General features: G+C 37.6%; 1 protein-coding gene across 1 annotated transcript in view; it reads left to right on the plus strand.

The window, feature by feature from the left end:
- Window positions 1–21806, plus strand: part of ADGRV1 (adhesion G protein-coupled receptor V1) — a 729252-nt gene that overhangs the window by 124098 nt on the left and 583348 nt on the right. Inside the window, exons 26-31 of the mRNA XM_066273806.1 lie at window positions 315–398; window positions 1836–1975; window positions 3785–4394; window positions 17370–17585; window positions 19553–19768; window positions 20459–20703. Coding sequence (XP_066129903.1) covers window positions 315–398; window positions 1836–1975; window positions 3785–4394; window positions 17370–17585; window positions 19553–19768; window positions 20459–20703 — 1511 coding nt within the window. The remainder of the gene's footprint in view (window positions 1–314; window positions 399–1835; window positions 1976–3784; window positions 4395–17369; window positions 17586–19552; window positions 19769–20458; window positions 20704–21806) is intronic.

Here is a 21806-nt window from a genome sequence, read left to right on the forward strand (position 1 = left end):
GGGTCCTCCACATCCCAGTCCGACGCTTTATCCACTGCACCACCTCCTGGTCAGGCAAAAACCAGTTACAATTTACAGAGAATATTTCATGAAGCAATGAATGATGTTTTTGTAAATTGGTGGCTGAACTAATTTATACTTTTACCGCTTAAAAGAATCTATTTTTTTGTGTGGAGTATGTGTGGAAGAATGCATAACATTAGGTGAATATTACTGCATTGCCCTCTTTACTGGATATGTTTTAAGAGCTCTCAATTTTCTCATTGTGTCATGTGTGTTGTGTGGGTTGTGTCTCTGTGTTTCTCCTTGTGAAGTGACTGCTGAACTCTATAGGGTTGATGGCAGTGGTAGTGGTGATGGGGACATGGAATTCTTCCTTCCTGCTATTCACAAATATGGTAAGCAGCTGTCCCAAGGCCCTGTATTGTTCTACATTTTAATTTTTCTGTTTAGAGACAACAATGCTAAAGAATTATTGATACCTACTATGTGCAGGTCCTTTCTGTCCTTTCAGACTCTTCTCTATATTAGCCTGCTGCAGTTTTCTGATTCTAATTGTAGTAACAGTTTTGCTTTAACATCATTTAAAAGTGATTATTGAAAAGGATCTTAAATAGTTTTGAATACTTTGAAAGAGAATTGGGACATTATATTTTCATATTATATGAATCTCTTTGATTTTTTTTTCCAAAAGAACCATGAGTCTTTATATGAAGCATTTAATCAAAACAAATTGGGAGGAGGGCACAGGAGGTGTAATGGTGATGGGTAAACACTTGACTTGGGGAGGTGAACACACAATACGGTGTACAGAGATGTGTTGTAGAATCAGGCACCTGAAACCTGTGGTTGTTAACTAGTGTCACCCCAATAAATTCACTTAAAAAGCAAATGGGAAAAAATTTTAAGAAGAAAATAAATGGGGAGGATAAGTTACTAATTAATGGGAGGAAATGTTGAAAAAATGATCTTTTTGAAGTAGGATTATGTACAAATATGAATCAGCTTTTTTCCCTCCAATATTTTTTTATATTAGAAAATACATAGAGTACTTGTTTCTCAGGGGAGAACTCTTTATAATCCTCAAGTGAATGCTTCTTTTTTGCAGTGTCAGCTTTTCTATTTTAGTGTCAGAGTTCATATTTCTACCCCTCTCACTCCTACTTTCCCTCAGTGCATCATGTTACCTCTGTATGTAAGTACTCTACTCCTTTTGGGGTTTTTCCTCTGCATCCATTAATATAACATAAAAGTTGAACGTACTTCTCAGAAAAAGAATTAAATATTTCTTTAGATCTTGATACCTTTTTAGTTGTAGGATTGGACTATTTGGGACCAGGAAAGATCGGTCTAGATTATTATAATATGAAAAAATAGGCCTAAAATTAACACACATTTGGAAACCAAGAATGGTTTCAGTCAGATTGATGAAAATCATAGGAAAACTATTTTTCATACAGGTAAGAGTCATTTGGCTCGTGTTCTTCCGAGGACAGTAAAGGTTGTGGACGATGTTCTTCATATACTTTGTGTGGAAGAATGTTCTCTTTCACAGCAAAGAGAAAGAAAATAAAGTTTTCCTTATTCACCTACAAATGCTTGGGCACAACTTGTGTGTAATATTGGTGCCAAAAGAGAGAAGGGTCATAAAAGCATGACAGCCAGGGCTGAAGCCGAGAGTTTGGCAACGATTTGTGTCTGCCTTTCTTTCTAAAATAAATGAAAGGTACTCAGTGAATGGTACAACCCTTCAAAAGCTTGTTCCTTGCTTTTTCCTTTAATTTGTAAATTACTGATTAACATTTTCTTACTATTTGTAGAAATTATTCATGCAGCCAGTCTAGGTGTGGCATCCCAAATTCTAGTGACAATTGAGGCCTCTGACCATGCTCATGGTATATTTGAATTTAGCCCCGAGTCACTCTTTGTCAGCGGAACTGAGCCAGAAGATGGGCATAGCACTGTTACATTCAACGTGAGTACATTTTTTTCTCCAGTCCTAGACATACTCTGTTCCTTTAAAACTTTTACTGTATTCATGAAGGTGTGCTTTATGCCAGTTTTTTTCTGTTTGAGTGGAGGAGAATGAGCCTAGCGGCACAAACAACACAAACTGACCATTAAACAGTGGTTTAGCATTTGCCTTTGTATTTAGTTTTGCATACAAATTTCTCTAATGAGTCTGAGTCTCTTATGAGTCTTGACTCTTAAGGAATGTAATGGAGCTGTATCACATAGACTTTTGTATTAATGCAGATAGACTATGGCAGCAAACTTCTCCAAAACCTCAAGAGTCACTTGTGTTATGTGTCCAACTTAAGTTGGCAATCATCAATCATTTAGGAACTGAGGATTACAGAGGCTTCATCAAACAGATGCCTCTGTCTTTAAGAAGAGGGAACTGTGGATGTGGAGAACTACATATTGGCTCTCACAACTTCTTTCTGGAAGTAATTCACAGCATTTCCACTTACCGTTCTTTGTCAAAGCAGGTCACAGGACCATGCTAATGTTAGCAGGTAGAGAAGCACAATTCTGTCTTCTCTCTCTCCCAGAGAAAAATAAAATAAAAAATGTTTGTGAACAGCATTAATAACAACTCTTGTATAGTGTGTATGTATGTGGCTACTCTGCGTTGTTCTAGTAGGAGTTTAGTACATAGTTTTCTATTGTTAATACTTCAGGAGCTAGAAGTTTGCTCAGCTTCCTCAATTGTATACAAATAATGAAGAAAGTTCACTCAAAATATATTCCTCCTGTATTTTTATGGCAGATCTTCATTAAACTGGTATGTAGTAAATTGAACAGCTTTAGCAAGGATGGCTGATGACTCAAAAATAAAATAAAAAAGGATTGTGGGAGAAGATGAAGTTTCATAAAATTTTTATCTCAAATTTTATTTTGAGACATTTTTATATTTAAAGAAAAATTACTTTTAGTTGTAACTTATTTGAACATTTTTAGAGGTTTTTATTATTTTTAACACATTGACAAAAAGATATTTTTTTCTTTTTAGAAGTATTTTATGTAATCTTAGGTCAGATATGTTTGGTGAGTTTGTTTTTCATGTTATAGTGAAGATAAAAGGAATATTATAATTTGTTTTTAAAAATGAGTTTTTATGACTAGTTTTTTATAAAAAAATATTACCCATCTACTTTTTTTTACAATAATGCATATACTATTTTTGCAGTATTTGTAAAAGTTTTAATGAATGTGCTTAAATGTAATCATTTTAAATTACATTTGCTTTATTGCATATATATATATATATATTTTTTTTTTTTTTTTTTCCCTGAAGTTGGAAATCGGGAGGCAGTCAGACAGACTCCCGCATGCACCCGACCGAGGTCCACCCAGCATGCCCACCAGGGGGCGATGCTCTGCCCATCTGTGGCATCGCTCTTTTGCAACCAGAGCCATTCTAGTGCCTGAGGCAGAGGCCACAGAGCCATCCTCAGCGCCTGGGCCAACTTTGCTCCAATGGAGCCTTGGCTGTGGGAGGGGAAGAGAGAGACAGAGAGGAAGGAGAGGGGGAGGGGTGGAGAAGCAGATGGGTGCTTCTCCTATGTGCCCTGGCTGGGGATCGAACCCGGGACTCTCGCACGCCAGGCCGACGCTCTACCACTGAGCTAACCAGCCAGGGCCCAAGAATCTTATATTTTTTAGAACAGCCTATATAAAATAAAAGTTTAATATTCTGCGAACATTCTGTGTTTACAAACCTCTAAGTCAGTGGTTTTAATGTCTCTTTTAATACATGTTAATATTCAATATTTTATAGGTTATGAGAAGTCATGGAGCTCTGTCTCGAGTGTCTTTGCTCTGGAGCATAGACTCTGATCCTAACGATGATCTCGCCTTCACCTCTGGCAACGTCACATTTGAAATTGGGCAAAAGAGTGCCAACATTACTGTGGAAATATTGCCTGATGAAGATCCAGAACTGGATAAGGCATTCTCTTTGTTGATCCTCAGTGTTTCCAGTGGATCTTTGGGCGTTCATACGAATGCCACATTAATAGTTTTGGCTAGTGATGATCCTTATGGGGTCTTCATCTTTTCTGAGAAAAATAGACCTATTGAAGTTGAGGAAGCAACTCAGAACATTACGTTGTCAATAATAAGGTTAAAAGGCCTCATGGGAAAAGTGATAGTCACATATGCAACAGTGGATGATATGGAAAAACCACCTTATTTTCCACCTAATTTAGCCAGAGCAACTCAAGGAAAGGACTATGTACCAGCTTCTGGATTGGCTCTTTTCAGAGCCAATCAGAGTGAGGTCACAATAACTATTTCAGTTTTGGATGATGAAGAACCAGAGAGGTCAGAGTCTGTGTTTATTGAACTACTCAACTCTACTCTAATAGAGAAAGTACAGAATCGCCCAAGTAAGTTACCATTAGTGTGTTATTGTTATTATTAGCAGTAAGAATTCTAAAACAATAAATTAAGAATTTGATATAGTAGAAAATTCTATAAAAATAGTAAGCTCTAAATTTGAAAGTCTAATCTTTCAAAAGTTTTTCTATGAGGTAAATGGAAGCGGGACACTTCAAAACATGAAATCATGTTTAAAAAGTTTGTTACATTCCAAGACTAAATTTTTTGGAAGTGTGCGTGTGTCATTAAGTGTAATTGGCTTCTGTCTAGTACTATTGTACTATATATTGTGACTTCTAGAACATTTGAAATCAGTCTGGGGATTCCAAGGATAGTCCTGGGAGCAAGAGCCTGAACCTGTCATCCTGATTCACTCTTGAAGATTTCTTGAACAGTAGAGGCTCTTTGTATTAGTAGAGAGATTGTGGATCTTGCAACTACATGAGAGCAGAGCGACAGGGTTGTGGAGCACTAGGAAATCCTGCAAATTGGTGGGTCATAGTGAGAGTTGAAAAGAAGACAATGTTTGAGGGGTAAGAATGAGGAATGAGGACTGACCACATTGGACACAGGCTCTGATACAACAGCTTCTATTAGAAAGTATAAGCCACTCTTCCCGGGGTTGTGTCTTGGTGGCTTTGGAGAGAGAGTTGGGTGGTTTGGGTGAAGAGCCAGGCTTCAGCTGGTGGAGTTAAAGCGGTTACTGTGTTCATTAGTTACATCTTTCTAAGTGGACATAAAACTTGAGAAAGATGAAAAGAGTCTAGATTTCCTAGAATAAGGGAACAAGTATAGAAAGAAAGATTGCTGTTATTATTGTAAGGTCAATTTAATGTCAGTTTTAGGAGAATATTTATTAAAAAACAAGCAAAACCTTTTTTAAGAGAACTGGAATTTTGTAGTCCAAAGAGTAAGATTCCAAGATCTCCATATTGACTATGTTCTGCCACATAGATTAAGATTTCTTACCAGTAAATTTCTTTACCTTCTTACATGTTGATAGATATACTTAGTAAGCAACATTCTTGCCCACAGTGTCAGTAATTGCAGTTCAGGTTTATATACAAGGAAATTTACTTTATATGATAACTGCTTACATTAAATTTTCAGAGAATAGTGAAGGTTAAAATTCTCAAGCAATACTTCATTCTTTCTCAGCAAGATTTAGAATCAGTTAAAATAGCAAATTGAATTAAAATCCAATAATTAGTCTTTTAAGTAAGAATTATATGATACAGTCTAGTTTTCAAGGAATGCACGGTGTTTTGAGTGAGGTAGAAATAAAAGTAGGTGGGATTATTACATAAACCAGCGACTAGGAGCTGTGAGCATTGCTATCAGATAATTTATATTCCAGTGTATGGTAATAAACTTGGACATAATAGTTTCTTTAACCTCAGTTTTCTTATGTATAATATAGTAGTATGATAGGGTTTAAATATAATATTTGTAAAAATTAATACAATGTCTGGTACATGATAAGCATGTAATACATGTGAACAGTTGTTATTAATAAAGTGATATATGTAGAGTATCAATGTGCTATGGGATGGGAGAAGCAAGTGACATGTATTTTATGCTTGATATGTCCCTGAAACCCTGCAGCATACTTGGGACAGTTCACGATAGGCATAAGCTATAAGTAGAATAATTAGAGAATAATTAAATGCAAATCTGTGTTATTGATTCAGATTTTTTTTTTTTTTTGTATTTTTCTGAAGCTGGAAACGGGGAGAGACAGTCAGACAGGCTCCCGCATGCGCCTGACCGGGATCCACCCAGCACGCCCACTAGGGGCGACGCTCTGCCCACCAGGGGGCTATGCTTGCCCCTCCGGGGTGTCGCTCTGCCGTGACCAGAGCCACTCTAGCGCCTGGGGCAGAGCCAAGGAGCCATCCCCAGCGCCTGGGCCATCTTTGCTCCAATGGAGCCTTGGCTGTGGGAGGGGAAGAGAGAGACAGAGAGGAAGGATGGGGGGGGTGGAGAAGCAAATGGGCGCTTCTCCTATGTGCCCTGGCCGGGAATCGAACCTGGGTCCCCCGCACGCCAGGCCGACGTTCTACCGCTGAGCCAACCGGCCAGGGCCTGATTCAGATTTTAATAGGCAAAATCAGTGTTGAAACCTGGTAGGATCTCTTACTTTACTTCAAGTATAATCAATTTTTAGGAGATGTTTGATGAGGAATTGTATATAAGAGATTTGACAAACTCTTACTGAATGGCTTTTGACTGTGTCTACTGGGCACACAGTCAGATAATAATTTAGGTGACTTCCTCAACATCTTTGTGGCTCTGATTCCTCATCTATAAATTTTCTGATCGCGTAGAGATAGCATGGGTATTAAATGACTTGATGTAAGAAAAGTGCTTAGAACAGTGGTAGTCAACCTGGTTCCTATCGGCCACGAGTGGGCGTTCTGCTTTCATGGTGGGCGGTAGCGGAGCAACCAAAGTATAAAAGATAGGTTTAGACTTAACTATAGTAAGTTGTTTTATAAAGATTTATTCTGCCAAACTTAGTGAAAATCCGACATAAGGTACTTGGTAAGTAATTATTATTATATGCTTTAACTTGTTGTAACTCTGCTTTATAAATTTTATAAAGTAAAATTACTTCCCTACTTTATAAATCACCATTACTGTGGAACCGGTGGGCGTTAGAAAATTTTACTAACAGAGATACAAAAGTGGGCGGTAGGTATAAAAAGGTTGACTTCCCCTGGCTTAGAACAACACTGGGCAAATAGTGTACACTCAAAAACTGTCATCTCAAATGAACTCAAAATGGATAAAAGACTTAAATGTAAGCCATAAAAACATAAGCATCTTAGAAGAAAACATAGGCAGTAAGCTCTCTGACATCTCTCAGAGCAATATATTTGCTGATTTATATCCACGGGCAAGTGAAATAAAAGACAGAATAAACAAATGGGACCATATCAAACCAGAAAGCTTTTGGGCAGCTAAAGACAATAAGAAAAGAATAAAAAGACAAACTACACAATGGGAGAGCATATTTGACAATATGTCTGATAAGGGATTAATAACCAAAATTTATACTGAACTCGTAAAACTCAATACCAGGAAGACAAACAATCCAATCCAAAAATGGGTGAAAGAAATGAATAGACACTTCTCCAAAGAGGACATACAGATGGCCAATAGGCTTATGAAAAAATGTTTAACATCACTAATCATTAGAGAAATACAAATTAAAACCACAATGAGATATCATCTCATACCAGTCAGAATGGCGCTCATCAACAAAACAACACAGAATAAGTGCTGGCGAGGATGTAGAGAAAAGGGAACCCTTCTGCACTGCTGATGGGAATGCAGACTGGTGCAGCCACTGTGGAAAACAGTATGGAGATTCCTCAAAAAATTAAAAATCGAACTGCCTTTTGTTTTGTTTTTTTTAATAAATTTTTATTAGTGGTAATGGGATGACATTAATAAATCAGGGTACATATATTCAAAGAAAACATGTCTAGGTTATTTTGTCATTAAATTATGTTGCGTACCCCTCGCCCAAAGTCAGATTGTCCTCCGCCACCCTCTATCTAGTTCTCTGTGCCCCTCCCCCTCCCCCTAACTCTCTCCCTCCCTCCCTCTCATGTCCTCCCTCCCCCCACCCCTGGTAACCACCACACTCTTGTCCATGTCTCTTAGTCTCATTTTTATGTTCCACCAATGTATGGAATCATGTAGTTCTTGTTTTTTTCTGATTTACTTATTCTACTCCGTATAATGTTATCAAGATCCCACCATTTTGCTGTAAATGATCTGATGTCATCATTTCTTATGGCTGAGTAGTATTCCATAGTGTATATGTGCCACATCTTCTTTATCCAGTCTTCTATTGAAGGGCTTTTTGGTTGTTTCCATGTCTTGGCCACTGTGAACAGTGCTGCAATGAACATGGGGCTACATGTGTCTTCACGTATCAATGTTTCTGAGGTTTTGGGGTATATACCCAGTAGAGGGATTGCTGGGTCATAAGGTAGTTCTATTTGCAGTTTTTTGAGGAACCACCATACTTTCCTCCATAATGGTTGTACTACTTTACATTCCCACCAACAGTGAATGAGGGTTCCTTTTTCTCCACAGCCTCTCCAACATTTGCTATTACCCGTCTTGTTGATAATAGCTAATCTAACAGGGGTGAGGTGGTATCTCATTGTAGTTTTGATTTGCATTTCTCTAATAACTAATGAAGCTGAGCATCTTTTCATATATCTGTTGGCCATTTGTATCTCTTCCTGAGAGAAGTGTCTGTTCATGTCCTCTTCCCATTTTTTTATGGGATTGTTTGTTTGTTTGTTGTTGAGTTTTATGAGTTCTTTGTAAATTTTGGATATTAGGCCCTTATCTGAGCTGTTGTTTGAAAATATCATTTCCCACTTAGTTGCTGTCTGTTTATTTTTATATCAGTTTCTCTTGCTGAGCAAAAACTTTTTATTCTGATGTAGTCCCATTCATTTATCTTTGCCTTCACTTCTCTTGCCATTGGAGTCAAGTTCATAAAATGTTCTTTAAAACCCAAGTCCATGAGTTGAGTACCTATGTCTTCTTCTATGTACTTTATTGTTTCAGGTCTTATATTTAGGTCTTTGATCCATTTTGAATTAATTTTAGTACACGGGGACAGGCTGTAGTCGAGTTTCATTCTTTTGCATGTGGCTTTCCAGTTTTCCCAACACCATTTGTTGAAGAGGCTTTCTTTTCTCCATTGTGTGTTGTTGGCCCCTTTATCAAAGATTATTTGACCATATATATGTGGTTTTATTTCTGGGCTTTCTATTCTGTTCCATTGGTCTGAGTGTCTATTTTTCTGCCAATACCATGCTGTTTTGATTATCGTGGCCCTATAATAGAGTTTGAAGTCAGGTATTGTAATGCCCCCAGCTTCATTCTTTTTCTTTAGGATTGTTTTGGCTATTCGGGGTTTTTTATAGTTCCATATAAATCTGATGATTTTTTGTTCCATTTCTTTAAAAAATCTCATAGGGATTTTGATGGGAATTGCATTAAATTTGTATATTGCTTTGGGTAATATGGCCATTTTGATTATATTTATTCTTCCTATTCAAGAACAAGGAATATTTTTCCATCTCATTGTATCTTTTTCGATTTCCCTTAACAATGCTTTGTAATTTTCATTATATAGGTCCTTTACATTCTTTGTTATGTTTATTCCTAGGTATTTTATTTTTTTTTGTTGCAATCGTGAAGGGGATTATTTTTTTGAGTTCGTTTTCTAATATTTCATTGTTGGCATATAGAAAGGCTATGGACTTTTGTATGTTAATTTTGTATCCTGCGATCTTACTGTATTGGTTTATTGTTTCTAATAATCTTTTTGTGGAGTCCTTCGGGTTTTCGATGTATAGGATCATATCATCAGCAAAAAGTGATAGCTTTACTTCTTCTTTTCCGATATGGATGCCTTTTATTTCTTTGTCTTGTCTGATTGCTCTGGCCAGAACTTCTAGCACCACGTTAAATAAGAGTGGAGAGAGTGGACAACCCTGTCTTGTTCCTGATTTAAGGTAGAAAGTCCTCAGTTTTATGCCGTTTAATATGATGTTGGCTGATGGTTTATCATATATGGCCTTTATCATGTTGAGATATTTTCCTTCTATACCCATTTTGTTGAGAGTCTTAAACATAAAATTGTGTTGTATTTTATCAAAAGCCTTTTCTGTATCTATTGATAAGATCATGTGGTTTTTGTTCTTTGTTTTGTTGATATGGTGTATTACGTTAACCGTTTTGCGTATGTTGAACCATCCTTGAGATTCTGGGATGAATCCCACTTGATCATGATGTATTATTTTTTTAATATGTTGTTGTATTCGGTTTGCCAGTATTTTGTTTAGTATTTTAGCATCTGTATTCATTAGAGATATTGGTCTGTAGTTTTCTTTCTTTGTGCCATCCTTGCCAGGTTTTGATATGAGGGTTATGTTGGCCTCATAAAATGTGTTTGCAAGTATTGCTTCTTCTTCAATTTTTTGGAAGACTTTGAGTAGAATAGGAACCAAGTCTTCTTTGAATGTTTGATAGAATTCACTAGTATAACCGTCTGGGCCTGGACTTTTATTTTTGGGGAGGTTTTTAATAGTTTTTTCTATTTCCTCCCTGCTGATTGGTCTGTTTAGGCTTTCTGCTTCTTCATGACTCAGTCTAGGAAGGTTGTATTGTTCTAGGAATTTATCCATTTCTTCTAGATTGTTGTATTTGGTGGCATATAATTTTTCATAGTATTCTACAATAATTCTTTGTATATCTATGGTGTCTGTGGTGATCTCTCCTCTTTCATTTTGGATTTTATTTATTTGAGTCCTGTGCCTTTTTTCCTTGGTGAGTCTTGCCAAGGGTTTGTCAATTTTGTTGATCTTTTCAAAGAACCAGCTCCTTGTTTTATTGATTTTTTCTATAGTTTTTCTGTTCTCTATTTCATTTATTTCTGCTCTGATTTTTATTATCTCCTTTCTTCGGCTGGTTTTGGGTTGTCTTTGTTCTTCTTTTTCTAGTTCCTTAAGGTGTGAAGTTAAATGGTTTACTTCGGCTCTCTCTTGTTTGTTCATATAGGCCTGAAGTGATATGAACTTTCCTCTTATTACTGCTTTTGCTGCATCCCAGAGATTCTGATATGTCGTATTTTCATTTTCATTTGTCTGTATATATCTTTTGATCTTTGCGCTTATTTCTTCTTTGACCCATTCATTTTTTAGAAGTATGTTGTTTAGTTTCCACATTTTTGTGGGTTTTTCCCCCTCTTTTTTGCAGTTGAATTCTAGTTTCAAGGCTTTATGATCAGAAAATATGCTTGGTACAATTTCAATTTTTCTAAATTTGCTGATATTGTCTTTGTGGCCCAACATATGGTCAATTCTTGAGAATGTTCCATGTACACTAGAGAAAAATGTATATTCTGTCGCTTTGGGATGAAGTGTCCTGTAGATGTCTATCATATCCAGGTGTTCTAGTATTTCGTTTAAGGCCACTATATCTTTATTGATTCTCTGTTTGGATGACCGATCTAGAGCCATCAGCGGTGTATTGAGGTCTCCAAGTATGATTGTATTTTTGTTAGTTTTTGTTTTAAGGTCAATAAGTAGCTGTCTTATATATTTTGGTGCTCCTTGGTTTGGTGCATATATATTAAAGATTGTTATGTCTTCTTGATTCAACTTCCCCTTAATCATTATGAAATGACCATTTTTGTCTCTGAGTACTTTTTCTGTCTTGTAGTCAGCATTATTAGATATGAGTATTGCTACGCCTGCTTTTTTTTGGGTGTTGTTTCCTTGGAGTATTGTTTTCCAGCCTTTCACTTTGAATTTGTTTTTATCCTTGTTGCTTAGATGTGTTTCTTGTAGGCAGCATATAGTTGGATTTTCTTTTTTAATCCATTCTGCTACTCTGTGTCTGTTTATTGGTAAGTTTAATCCATTTACATTTAGTGTAATTATTGACACTTGTGGGTTCCCTACTGCCATTTTATAAATTGCTTTCTGTTAGTTTTGTATCTACTTTGATTCTTCTCTTTTGTTTTTCTATCATTTGTTTTTGTTTGTTTGTGTTCCATACTTCTTTCCTCTGTTGCTACCTTTTTTAAGTCAAGTGTTTTTGTGGTGGTTTTTTCAAGGGTGGTTACCATTAAGTAATGAAAAGGGTACCTACCATATTCATTGTAGTACCCTATCTTATAAGTATTTCTGCACTTCATCGTCCTTTGCTACTGTTAGTCTCCATCCTCTCCCCCCTTTTTTTCCTTTGTTGTCACAGTTTAAGTTTGGTTTTATTGTGTTCTTGGTGGAGCTGTTACTTGTGGTGTTGTTTTCTTTTGTTCTTTGAATCTGGTTGGAAAACCCCCTTTAGTATTTCCTGGAGTGGGGGCTTTCTGCTGATAAATTTTCTCATCTTTTCTGTATTTGTGAATGTTTTTATATCTCCTTAGTACTTGAAGGATAGCTTTGATGGGTATAGTATTCTTGGCTGAAAGTTCCTCTCTTTCAGGGCTTTAAATATTGGGGTCCACTCTCTTCTAGCTTGTAGAGTTTCTGCTGAGAAATCTGATGATAATCTAATAGGCCTTCCTTTATATGTTGTACTCTTCTTTTCCCTGGCTGCCTTGAGAATTTTTTCTTTGTCATTGGTTTGTGTCATCTTTATTATGATGTGCCTTGGAGTGGGTTTGTTGGGGTTAAGAAAACTCGGTGTTCTGTTTGCTTCTTGAATTTGAGGCTTTAGTTCTTTCCACAGGCTTGGGAAGTTCTCGTCTATTATTTGTTTGAGTATATTCTTTATTCCATTTTCTTTCTCTTCTCCCTCTGATATACCTATTATTCTTATGTTATTCTTTCTGATGGAGTCAGACAATTCCTGTAGGGCTTTCTCGTTTTTTATTATTTTTGAGTCTCTTTCTTCTTCTCTCTGTTGTGCCTCAAGTTGTTTGTCTTCTATTTCACTAATCCTATCCTCAATCTGGGCTGTTCTGTTAGCTAAGCTTGTTACCTCGTTTTTCAGCTCGTGAATTGAGTTTTTCATTTCTGTTTGATTTGTTTTAATAGTTTCAATTTCCTTGGTAATATATTCTTTGTGTTCATTGAGTTGTTTTCTGAGCTCCCTAAATTGCCTTTCTGTGTTTTCTTGTATATCTCTGAGTATTTTTAAGATTTCTATTTTAAATTATCTGTCATTTAGCTCCAAGGCTTCCAATATGTTAAGTCTTTTCTCCATAGATTTTTCCACATCTATTTGTGTTACCTCTCTTTCTTTTGTATCCATAATATTCTATTTCCTCTTTCTTATTGGCATCTGAGGGTGGTCTTGTTGATAGCACTAATTAGAATTAATAAAGAGTAAAAAGTAAAAAAAAAAAAAAAAAAAAAAAAAAAAGGTAAAACACCCCACAAAAAAAAACAGTAATAATTTATTATTTCCCCCTTTTTTCTTTCTTCTCTTTCCCTCCTCTCCCCTCCTCAGGGAAATATCGTGCGTATAATGGAGGGCCTGATTTGGGGTGAAGAGTTCAAGGGGCAAAAAAAGGGAGTAGGGACCTACTAAATGCAAAAAAAAAAAAAAAAGGAAGAAAATTTTAGACAAGCATAAGATGATTTGCTTGTAAGTGATGGTCAACTAAGAGATATAATGAGAGGGATAAGAGGGAACCAGAAAAAAGGACCAAAAAAAGAATAATAAAGAAGAAAAAATAAAAATAATAAGTAAAAATCTGTTGTATTAAGTGGAGCGAAGACTAAATACAATGGAGACCTTGGGTTGGGAGGACCCAAAATGCCACAAAAATAAACAAACAAGAAAAAAACAAAAACAAAAGCAAAAAAGAAAAATAAAGCCAAAAAAAGCCTTGAGTCCCAAATTAACTAATTTGTTCGTGATTGAGAATTAAATGGGAGGAAAGTAAAACGAGAAAAGAAAAAACAAATAGAAAGGAAAAAATAAGAAAAAGAGAAAAACGAAGGAAGAAATAAAAAAGGAAGAGAAAAAAACAAAATAAAGCAAAACAAAAAACAAAAGAGGAGAGAGTGAGAGTTAAGTGTTTTGGAGTATAACCTTAAAGGAGGGTGAGGATGAAGAAGAGAAATAAAATGTAACACTCATGGGTAGTGTAGTTCAAGAAAAGGGAAGCATAAGATGGACAGAGAATAGAAGGACCGAGGTGGAGGAAATAAAGGCAATAAGATAGAAGAAACAAACAACAACAACAAAAAAATTAGTGGAACAAGTTGTAAAGTCTGTGGATTTTTCTTGATTTTGAGAGGTTAACTTCTTCCTTTTTCTTTTCTCTCCCTCTTCCTCGTCGGTGACTCTGTACCCCAGGCTCTGCCCCTGTGTCACACTTAGGTAGGTAGGGATTTGCAGTTGATGGGATTCTATGGCAATGTCATATAATTGGCTTTAGTCTTGCTAGTAGTCAAGGCTTGTTGGCGTTTGCAGGGTCCAACGATGAGAGAGTTTGCTTTCCTGGATTCTCTCTCCTAGTCCCCCCTTCCTGAATTAGCAGCCTGGTGATCCAGCTATAAGGCTGCTACTGCTTCTGCCTGGGGAGTAAGAGGCTCAAAGAGCTGGGAAATCCCCACTCTATCCCCACTCAGTGCAAGGCTTTGGTAAAGGCTCTGGCAGTCAGGGCCTCCAGTGTAATCAGGCGGGGGTGGGAGTCAATTGTTGTCAAGGTGACTGTTCAGCGCCTAGCATTCAGTTGGACCTCTCAACCCAGGCTTTCCACACTTTGTAGCCTGTTTTGGCTGGGAAGAAGAGGCACTAGTCTCTGCTTGTGACTAGTGTAGTATAGATCTTATTATCTGCCAAGTCCCTCTTGTTAGCGTTTATCCCTGAATATGGAGGCTCTATCAATCAGAAGTTGCCCCCGCCCCTTTAGTGAGAGGCACTAAAAAATATCACGCCTCTTGTCTTGGGTCGCTGAACTGAGAGAGATCTTATCAATTAGAACCGAGGGTGCGCAGATTTCATGGGTTAAGCTAATTTCAGTGATTGGGTAGCAGCTGTGCTCCTGAAGGCATTTTAGGCTGCCTGCGCGCGCCCCTCCCCCAATGCTTGATTGTTAGCTTGAATGGCTGGGTGAGGTGCCCCGCCCACAGAGAGAATCTCCCAAGTAGAAGACCACCCTGGTGCCTCCCCCGCTCGCCCTGCCGCTGGCGGCTGGATTGCACCAGGCACAGGATAATGGGGCACCCTGGGTGTGTGGGCCAGTAGGGCGCTCTGGGCGTGTGGAATGCCCAGGGCACGCACGCGAATGGGGTGCTCCGGCCACCGGTGGCTGGCGACTCTCACTCGCAGTGCGCGGGCCGCTGGGAACGTCAGTGGTGCTCGCTCTGCAACCGGACCGGGCACGCCGGCGGCTGCTCGCTGCTCCCGAGTGTGGGCGGTGCTCGGACCGGTGCGCGCCAGCGGCTGCTCGCCGCTCAGGAGTGTGGGCGGTGCTCGCTCTGCAACCGGACCGGGCGCGGGCCCGTGGCTGCTCGCGGCTCCCGAGTATGGGCTGACTCACCACAGGCGCACTCCCTCGCGGCTTGAATGAAGGTCCCTGCGGTAGCTTCCTCCACACCCTCGTCTCTCAGATTCAAGTGATAACAGTCCTTTCGCTTTCAGTTTGTGTGGAACTCCGGAATGCTCCGAGGATAAATTTTTCTGTTTCTAGTTGATAAATTTGTTGTGATTTAGGGGAGATCTGTCGGACGCGCTGCTCACGGTGCCATTTCCGTGACGTCACTCTCCGAACTGCCTTTTGACCCAGCTATACCACTTTAAGAAATATACCCCAAGAACAGGATAGCACTGTTTGAAAAGAAGAAATGCACCCCCATGTTTATGGCAGCCTTGCTCACAATAGCAAATCTGGAAACAGCCCAAGTGTCCGTCAGAGAACGAGTGGATTAAAAAGCTTCGGTACATATATACTATGGAATACTACTCAGCCATAAGAAGTGATGACATCAGATCATTTACAACAACATGGATGGACCTTGATAACATTATACTGAGCAAAATAAGTAAATCAGAAAAAACTAAGAACTATATGATTTCTTACAAAGGTGGGACGTAAACATGAGACTCAGAGACATGGACAAGAGTGTGGGGGTTACGGGGTGGGGGGAGGAGAGGGAAGGGGTTGGGGGAGGGGTGGGGCACAAAGAAAACCAGTTAGAAGGTGACTGAAGACAATTAGACTTTGCGTGATGGGAATGCAGCATAATCAAATGTCAAAATAACCTAGAGATGTTTTCTCTGAGCCTATGTACCCTGATTTATCAATGTCACCCCATTAAAATTAATTTAAAAAAACCCTGTCATCTGCTGCCACAGTTCTGCCATTTTTTTCTAATTTAGTTGAATTTAATTATATTGATTTATAGTTGTAACTTTATAACTTAGCATGACTGGGGCCTATACAGTTGAAATTAAATGAAATTATTTCTTGATTTAGGTTAAATTAGCTGAAAATGTTAACTTTTATTTATTATCATATATTTTCAAATACTGTCATTGTTAGAAATACACTAAATATGAACTCTAGAAAGAATACAAAAATAAAAGTAAATATGAACTGAAAATTTTTTACTTCTCATAAACTTTTCTGATGCTTTATTTGTATTAAAAGTTTACTTCTTATGATTTTTTTGGCAAGGGTTTTGGTTGGAATTGAACCTAGAAAATAAATGAGGGGGAGGTCCTAAATGCCTTTGAATGTCCTAAATGCCTTTGAAATAAGCTTTGCTCTCTTGAAAATCAGTGAAGTACGAAGAGAACCTTTAAAGTGTTGCACATACTCTCCTGGCAGTGTTGAGGTAGCAGTGAGGCTCTTTCCCCGTTGAGTGAGTGGAGTGCCTTTCCCCGTTGAGTGAGTGGAGTGCCTGCTGACGAAGAAGGGCAGGCAGAGGCAGGTTTGTGAAGGACGACGGCTGAAGCAGTGAGGCAGTCATTTAATTAGAGTTTGGTGATTTGCTGCAGCTTGTCTTTGAGAGCAAGTAGCTAAATTACTTTCCTACTCAATTTTGTAACTGAAATGTTGTTTTTAGAAAATTTTATGGCACGCTGGTAGCTAATTAGAAGATCATAATTCTGTAGGTTCATCATTATCTGTAATATTATGCAAAGCAATGATTTATTATACTCTAATCCTTTTTTGCCTTTTGACAGATTTCCAATACTTATTAAAATAACCGTGTAGGTTAACTATTTCTTTGCTAAGGATTCTATAATTAAAAATCTCAATAGAATATAAACCTATAAGGGTAGGGACTTTCTATTTAATTTATTTTTATCCCAATGTCTAGATTAGTGCTGATATATGTATAGTAATGAGTATTTTAAAATATAAATAATAGAAAACAATAAATGGTGATCCCATTTGATTGATGAAATATTGCTTGAAGTTTAATGATTTTTGGCCAGTTCTTACAATTTTGATATATTTGCTTTTCTTCTTTCAGTTTCAAATTATCCACGCCTTGGGCCTAAGGTGGAAACTATTGCTCATCTAATTATCGTTGCCAATGACGATGCCTTTGGAACTCTCCAGCTCTCAGCACCCGTTGTTCGAGTGGCAGAGAATCATGTTGGACCCATTATCAATGTGACTAGAACAGGAGGAGCATTTGCAGATGTTTCTGTGAAGTTTAAAGCTGTGCCAATAACTGCAATAGCTGGTGAGAAATGACATCTAAGAGCAGTGAAGTGCTCTAGAGGGGAAATATTATCCTTGATAACAAAGCTTCTCAAAGATGTAGCAGGAAAATTCAGCCAGAAAACAAGTCTTTTATCTTTTGTAAGACACAAATCCAGGGCTTTTAGCATTATTTATGGCACTGATTTTATAGAATTTGTGAAAACTGTTGGTGAATTGTATATTAATTTAAAAGCTGTAATGACCAAAATAGGCACAAACCAATGAAAAGTAAACTAAGGAAAGCATTATTATGTTTCTTTGTGTGTAACTTTTAGCTCTTTTTTTTCCTTTTTAAAATTTTTAATTGAATTTATTGGGGTGACGTTGCTTAATAAAATCACACGGGTTTCGGGTGCATGTCTGTGCTGGATTTTCTGTGTACTGCACTGTGTGTTGACTGCTCCACGTCAAGTGTCCCCTTTACCACCACTTAGCCCCCAGCCTTTGTCCCCCCCCACCTTTCCTCCTGCAGTCACCACACTGTGTGTGTGTACATGTGTGTTTCTTTGTTAATTCCTTTATCATTTTCACCCAACCCTCCAACATGTATCCCCTCAGACAGCTGTCAGTCTGTTCTCCATGCTTACGAGTCTGTTTCTATTTTGTTAGTTTAAGGGACTCATATGAAATTATATTGAGGAGTGCAGGGTAAAATGGCTGAATACTGCGGCCATCTGATAGCAGGTACTTAGCAATAGTTTGTTTTTTGACCCGTTTATCTTGCTTATTTTACGAAGAACATGGAAGAGACAATGGTTAACATTATAATTATTTTATGTATAAGAAAAATGCTTTTATTGTCATGCAAATCTGAGAACTGCCCTCTTTGATGGTACCGTTACAGCCTCTAGAGCAGGCATCCCCAAACTACGGCCCGCTGGCCACGTGAGGCCCTCTGAGGCCATTTATCTGGCCCCCCGCCGCACTTCCAGAAGGGGCACCTCTTTCATTGGTGGTCAGTGAGAGGAGCACTGTATGTGGCGGCCCTCCAACGGTCTGAGGGACAGTGAACTGGCCCTCTGTGTAAAAAGTTTGGGGACCCCTGCAGGGAGATTTGCCTTAGAGCAATTCTGTAAGCATCTTTCTAGTGTGCACTGAGAGGAACATGAGTGTGAGTGGCTGTGATAACAGGCTTGACCTTTTGAAATAAATTATCTGGCTATGAGACTTGCTTGAAAAGATAATAAACCAGGCTCACATTGTCCCTAAGTGTGTCTCTGTGTGCATGTGTGCATATGCCTGGGGTAGCAACCTAGTGGAATGCTGCTTTGGGGGATCTTATGCATTCACAAACGAGGGTAATCAGTGTTCTAGGAAGTTTGCCCTTAGGCTCCACAGGAAGCCTCTCTCCTATCCCCAACTACTGTTGAGCCAGAAACAAAGCCACCTGAACAGCATTGTAGTAGCAGCTTCCAGTGTGTAGAAAGGTCCATAGTTTCCAGCTATAACATTGATGAAGCTGACATGCCCATAGCTGGGCAACAGTATAGTTTATCTCCCCAGTGAGTGAGTTGTTCTTTTTTAAAAATATTGTACACATTTTTTTCTTTTGTAGATAAGGGGCAATCCTGTGGAAATGAATGACTCTGTGTCTGTATCTGTATCTATATCTATACCCGTGTATCATCTATATATGTATATGGCAAATAGAACAAATGATGTATACTTCTAAAAATCAGTGAATGAACTCGAATACCGTTAGGAAGGATTTTTCATTGTTTTTGTGATATCAAACACAATTGTTTTGTAGCAAGAGAGGTAAAAAGTCTTGTTTAGAATAAATGTAGTAAGTATTCTCAAAAATGCCTTTGCAAGTATATCTATAGAATTTGATACATCATAGTGTTTCCTAGTATATGGCGTGTTTACTGTATTTTGGAATTTCTAGTATATGGCATGTTTACTGTATTTTGGAATTTCTTAACATTTTGCTTTTTGTCTCTGTAGGTGAAGATTATAGTATAGCTTCCTCAGATGTAGTCTTGCTAGAAGGGGAAACCAGTAAAGCTGTGCCAATATATATCATTAATGACATTTACCCGGAGCTGGAAGAATCTTTTCTTGTGCAACTACTGAATGAAACAACAGGAGGAGCCAGACTAGGGGCGTTAACAGAGGCAATCATTATTATTGAGGCCTCTGATGACCCCTATGGATTATTTGGTAAACAGATTAGTTTGTATCTTTTTTTTTATTTGTCTTCATAGAGCATACATTTCTTTATTTTTAGAGACACAGTGTTGACTTGATCCTGTTTTCTTTTTAACGTGTGATTACTGATATATACAGCGTCTGTGTATAGTAACTGGCCATGGTTAACAGTTATTAAAAAAATCAACCTTACATAAATATGAAAGTCACAATCTTTTAGGATTTTAAGTCATATCTGGCTCCTAAATGTTTTGTGAACCTTAGACAATTCTTTGTTTACAGAAATTTATACAAAAATGTGGATATGTGGGCTATCTCATTAAGTAGGAAGGCTGGCTAGCTCGACCTCTTCTGTATAGCATCAGTCATGGGAACTGCTAGCAGCTGTCCCTTTGGACTAGGCTGCTCTTTGCAGTTAGCCACAGAACTCTCGAGTCCCGCTGCGCTCATGACTAGTATATGCCCGACCGATGTGGGCACTTGCATTTGTGATTTCTGCTTCTATCCTGCTGAAAAATAATGTAGACCTTTGACAGGCCTGAGCGCTTTGTACCACAGCATGTTACTCTGATGTAATGGGGTTTATTTCCTTAGGTTACTGACGGGGAAAAGAGATCTAACCACTGTAGGATGGCAGTGGGTTAGATCTGTGTTGTCTCCGTTTCATTTTGTATCTGAAGTTAACTCTGCTCTGCCCCTCAGGTTTTCAGATTACTAAACTTATTGTCGAGGAACCTGAGTTTAACTCAGTGAAGGTAAACCTGCCAATAATTCGAAATTCTGGGACACTCGGCAATGTTACTGTTCAGTGGGTTGCCACCATTAATGGACAGCTTGCTACTGGTGACCTGCGAGTTGTCTCAGGTAATGTGACCTTTGCCCCTGGGGAAACCATTCAAACCTTGTTGTTAGAGGTCCTGGCTGACGACGTTCCGGAAATTGAAGAGGTGAGAGGAATGGCTAGAATAGAATGACACTAAATCTTGCCTTGTCTTATAGTGACTAGAACAGATGGCTATTGTGACATTTATAGAGGATGTCAAATAATTATTTTTGCAAGAATGTTCAAATTATGGAAGTGTGAAAATGATCCTTATAGAAACAAGAATATTTAAGATACAGTTCTTGTACACATACCAGTTTACTAGTATAAGATTTTTTTTATACAATTGTAGTTTCAACATTTTGTTACATGATTAAATACATACACATCTATCATAATTTTTGTTATATTATTTTATATAAATTATTTATTTATATCTGTATTTCCTTTGGCCTTGAAGATGGGCCAGTCTTAAATTAGATTTTGATTTTTCACTCATTCATTCATTTATTCTTTAACTTTTGAGAATTTGCTATGTGACAAATACCACACTTGATAGCTGCCTGATACTTATTTTTCATGAAGAATTAGCAAGGTAGCAAATATAAATAGAGTCTCAGTGGAAAAGTTGATGCATCAATAACATATATTGGCTGAAGATAGTTGTATTGCATAAAATTCAAGTATTATTAAAGCCTAGATCTCATAAAATTATACTTAATAGCGTTTACTTTTTTCATAGAAATTTTCATAGAAGTGAAATTCATAAAATTTCATTTGAATGCTAATTATATCATTATATACTTCTAAAATATTAGATGCTAGTTAATACCTGTGAAACATTTCTCTTTCCTTTTCTCTAACTTTAGGTTTTAAATTTTGTCAGAGTATTGCTATTTAAGAGAACGTGGGGAATAAAGCATAATATATTAAGTTCATAAAACATATGCAGTATTTTCCCTAAATACAAAAAAATGATATAGGACATAAAAGTATTTTATTGAAGTGGTAAACATAAACTAGGATCTTAAATTTGATTCACAGTATTATCATATTAAGGACTTAAATAGCCTATTTTTGAATGTATAATCGTGCTCTATTATTTAAAGTTTATGATAGATTATTCCATTACATGTTGGGGTTTGTAACTGTAATGGGAGAATTTTTTTGAGTCATAATACATTTTGTTCTTATACTTGTATGAAAATGTTTAATTTTTTTCCCCCT

This window comes from Saccopteryx bilineata, chromosome 4, assembly GCF_036850765.1.
Source record: "Saccopteryx bilineata isolate mSacBil1 chromosome 4, mSacBil1_pri_phased_curated, whole genome shotgun sequence".
Classification (NCBI taxonomy): Eukaryota; Metazoa; Chordata; class Mammalia; order Chiroptera; family Emballonuridae; genus Saccopteryx; species Saccopteryx bilineata.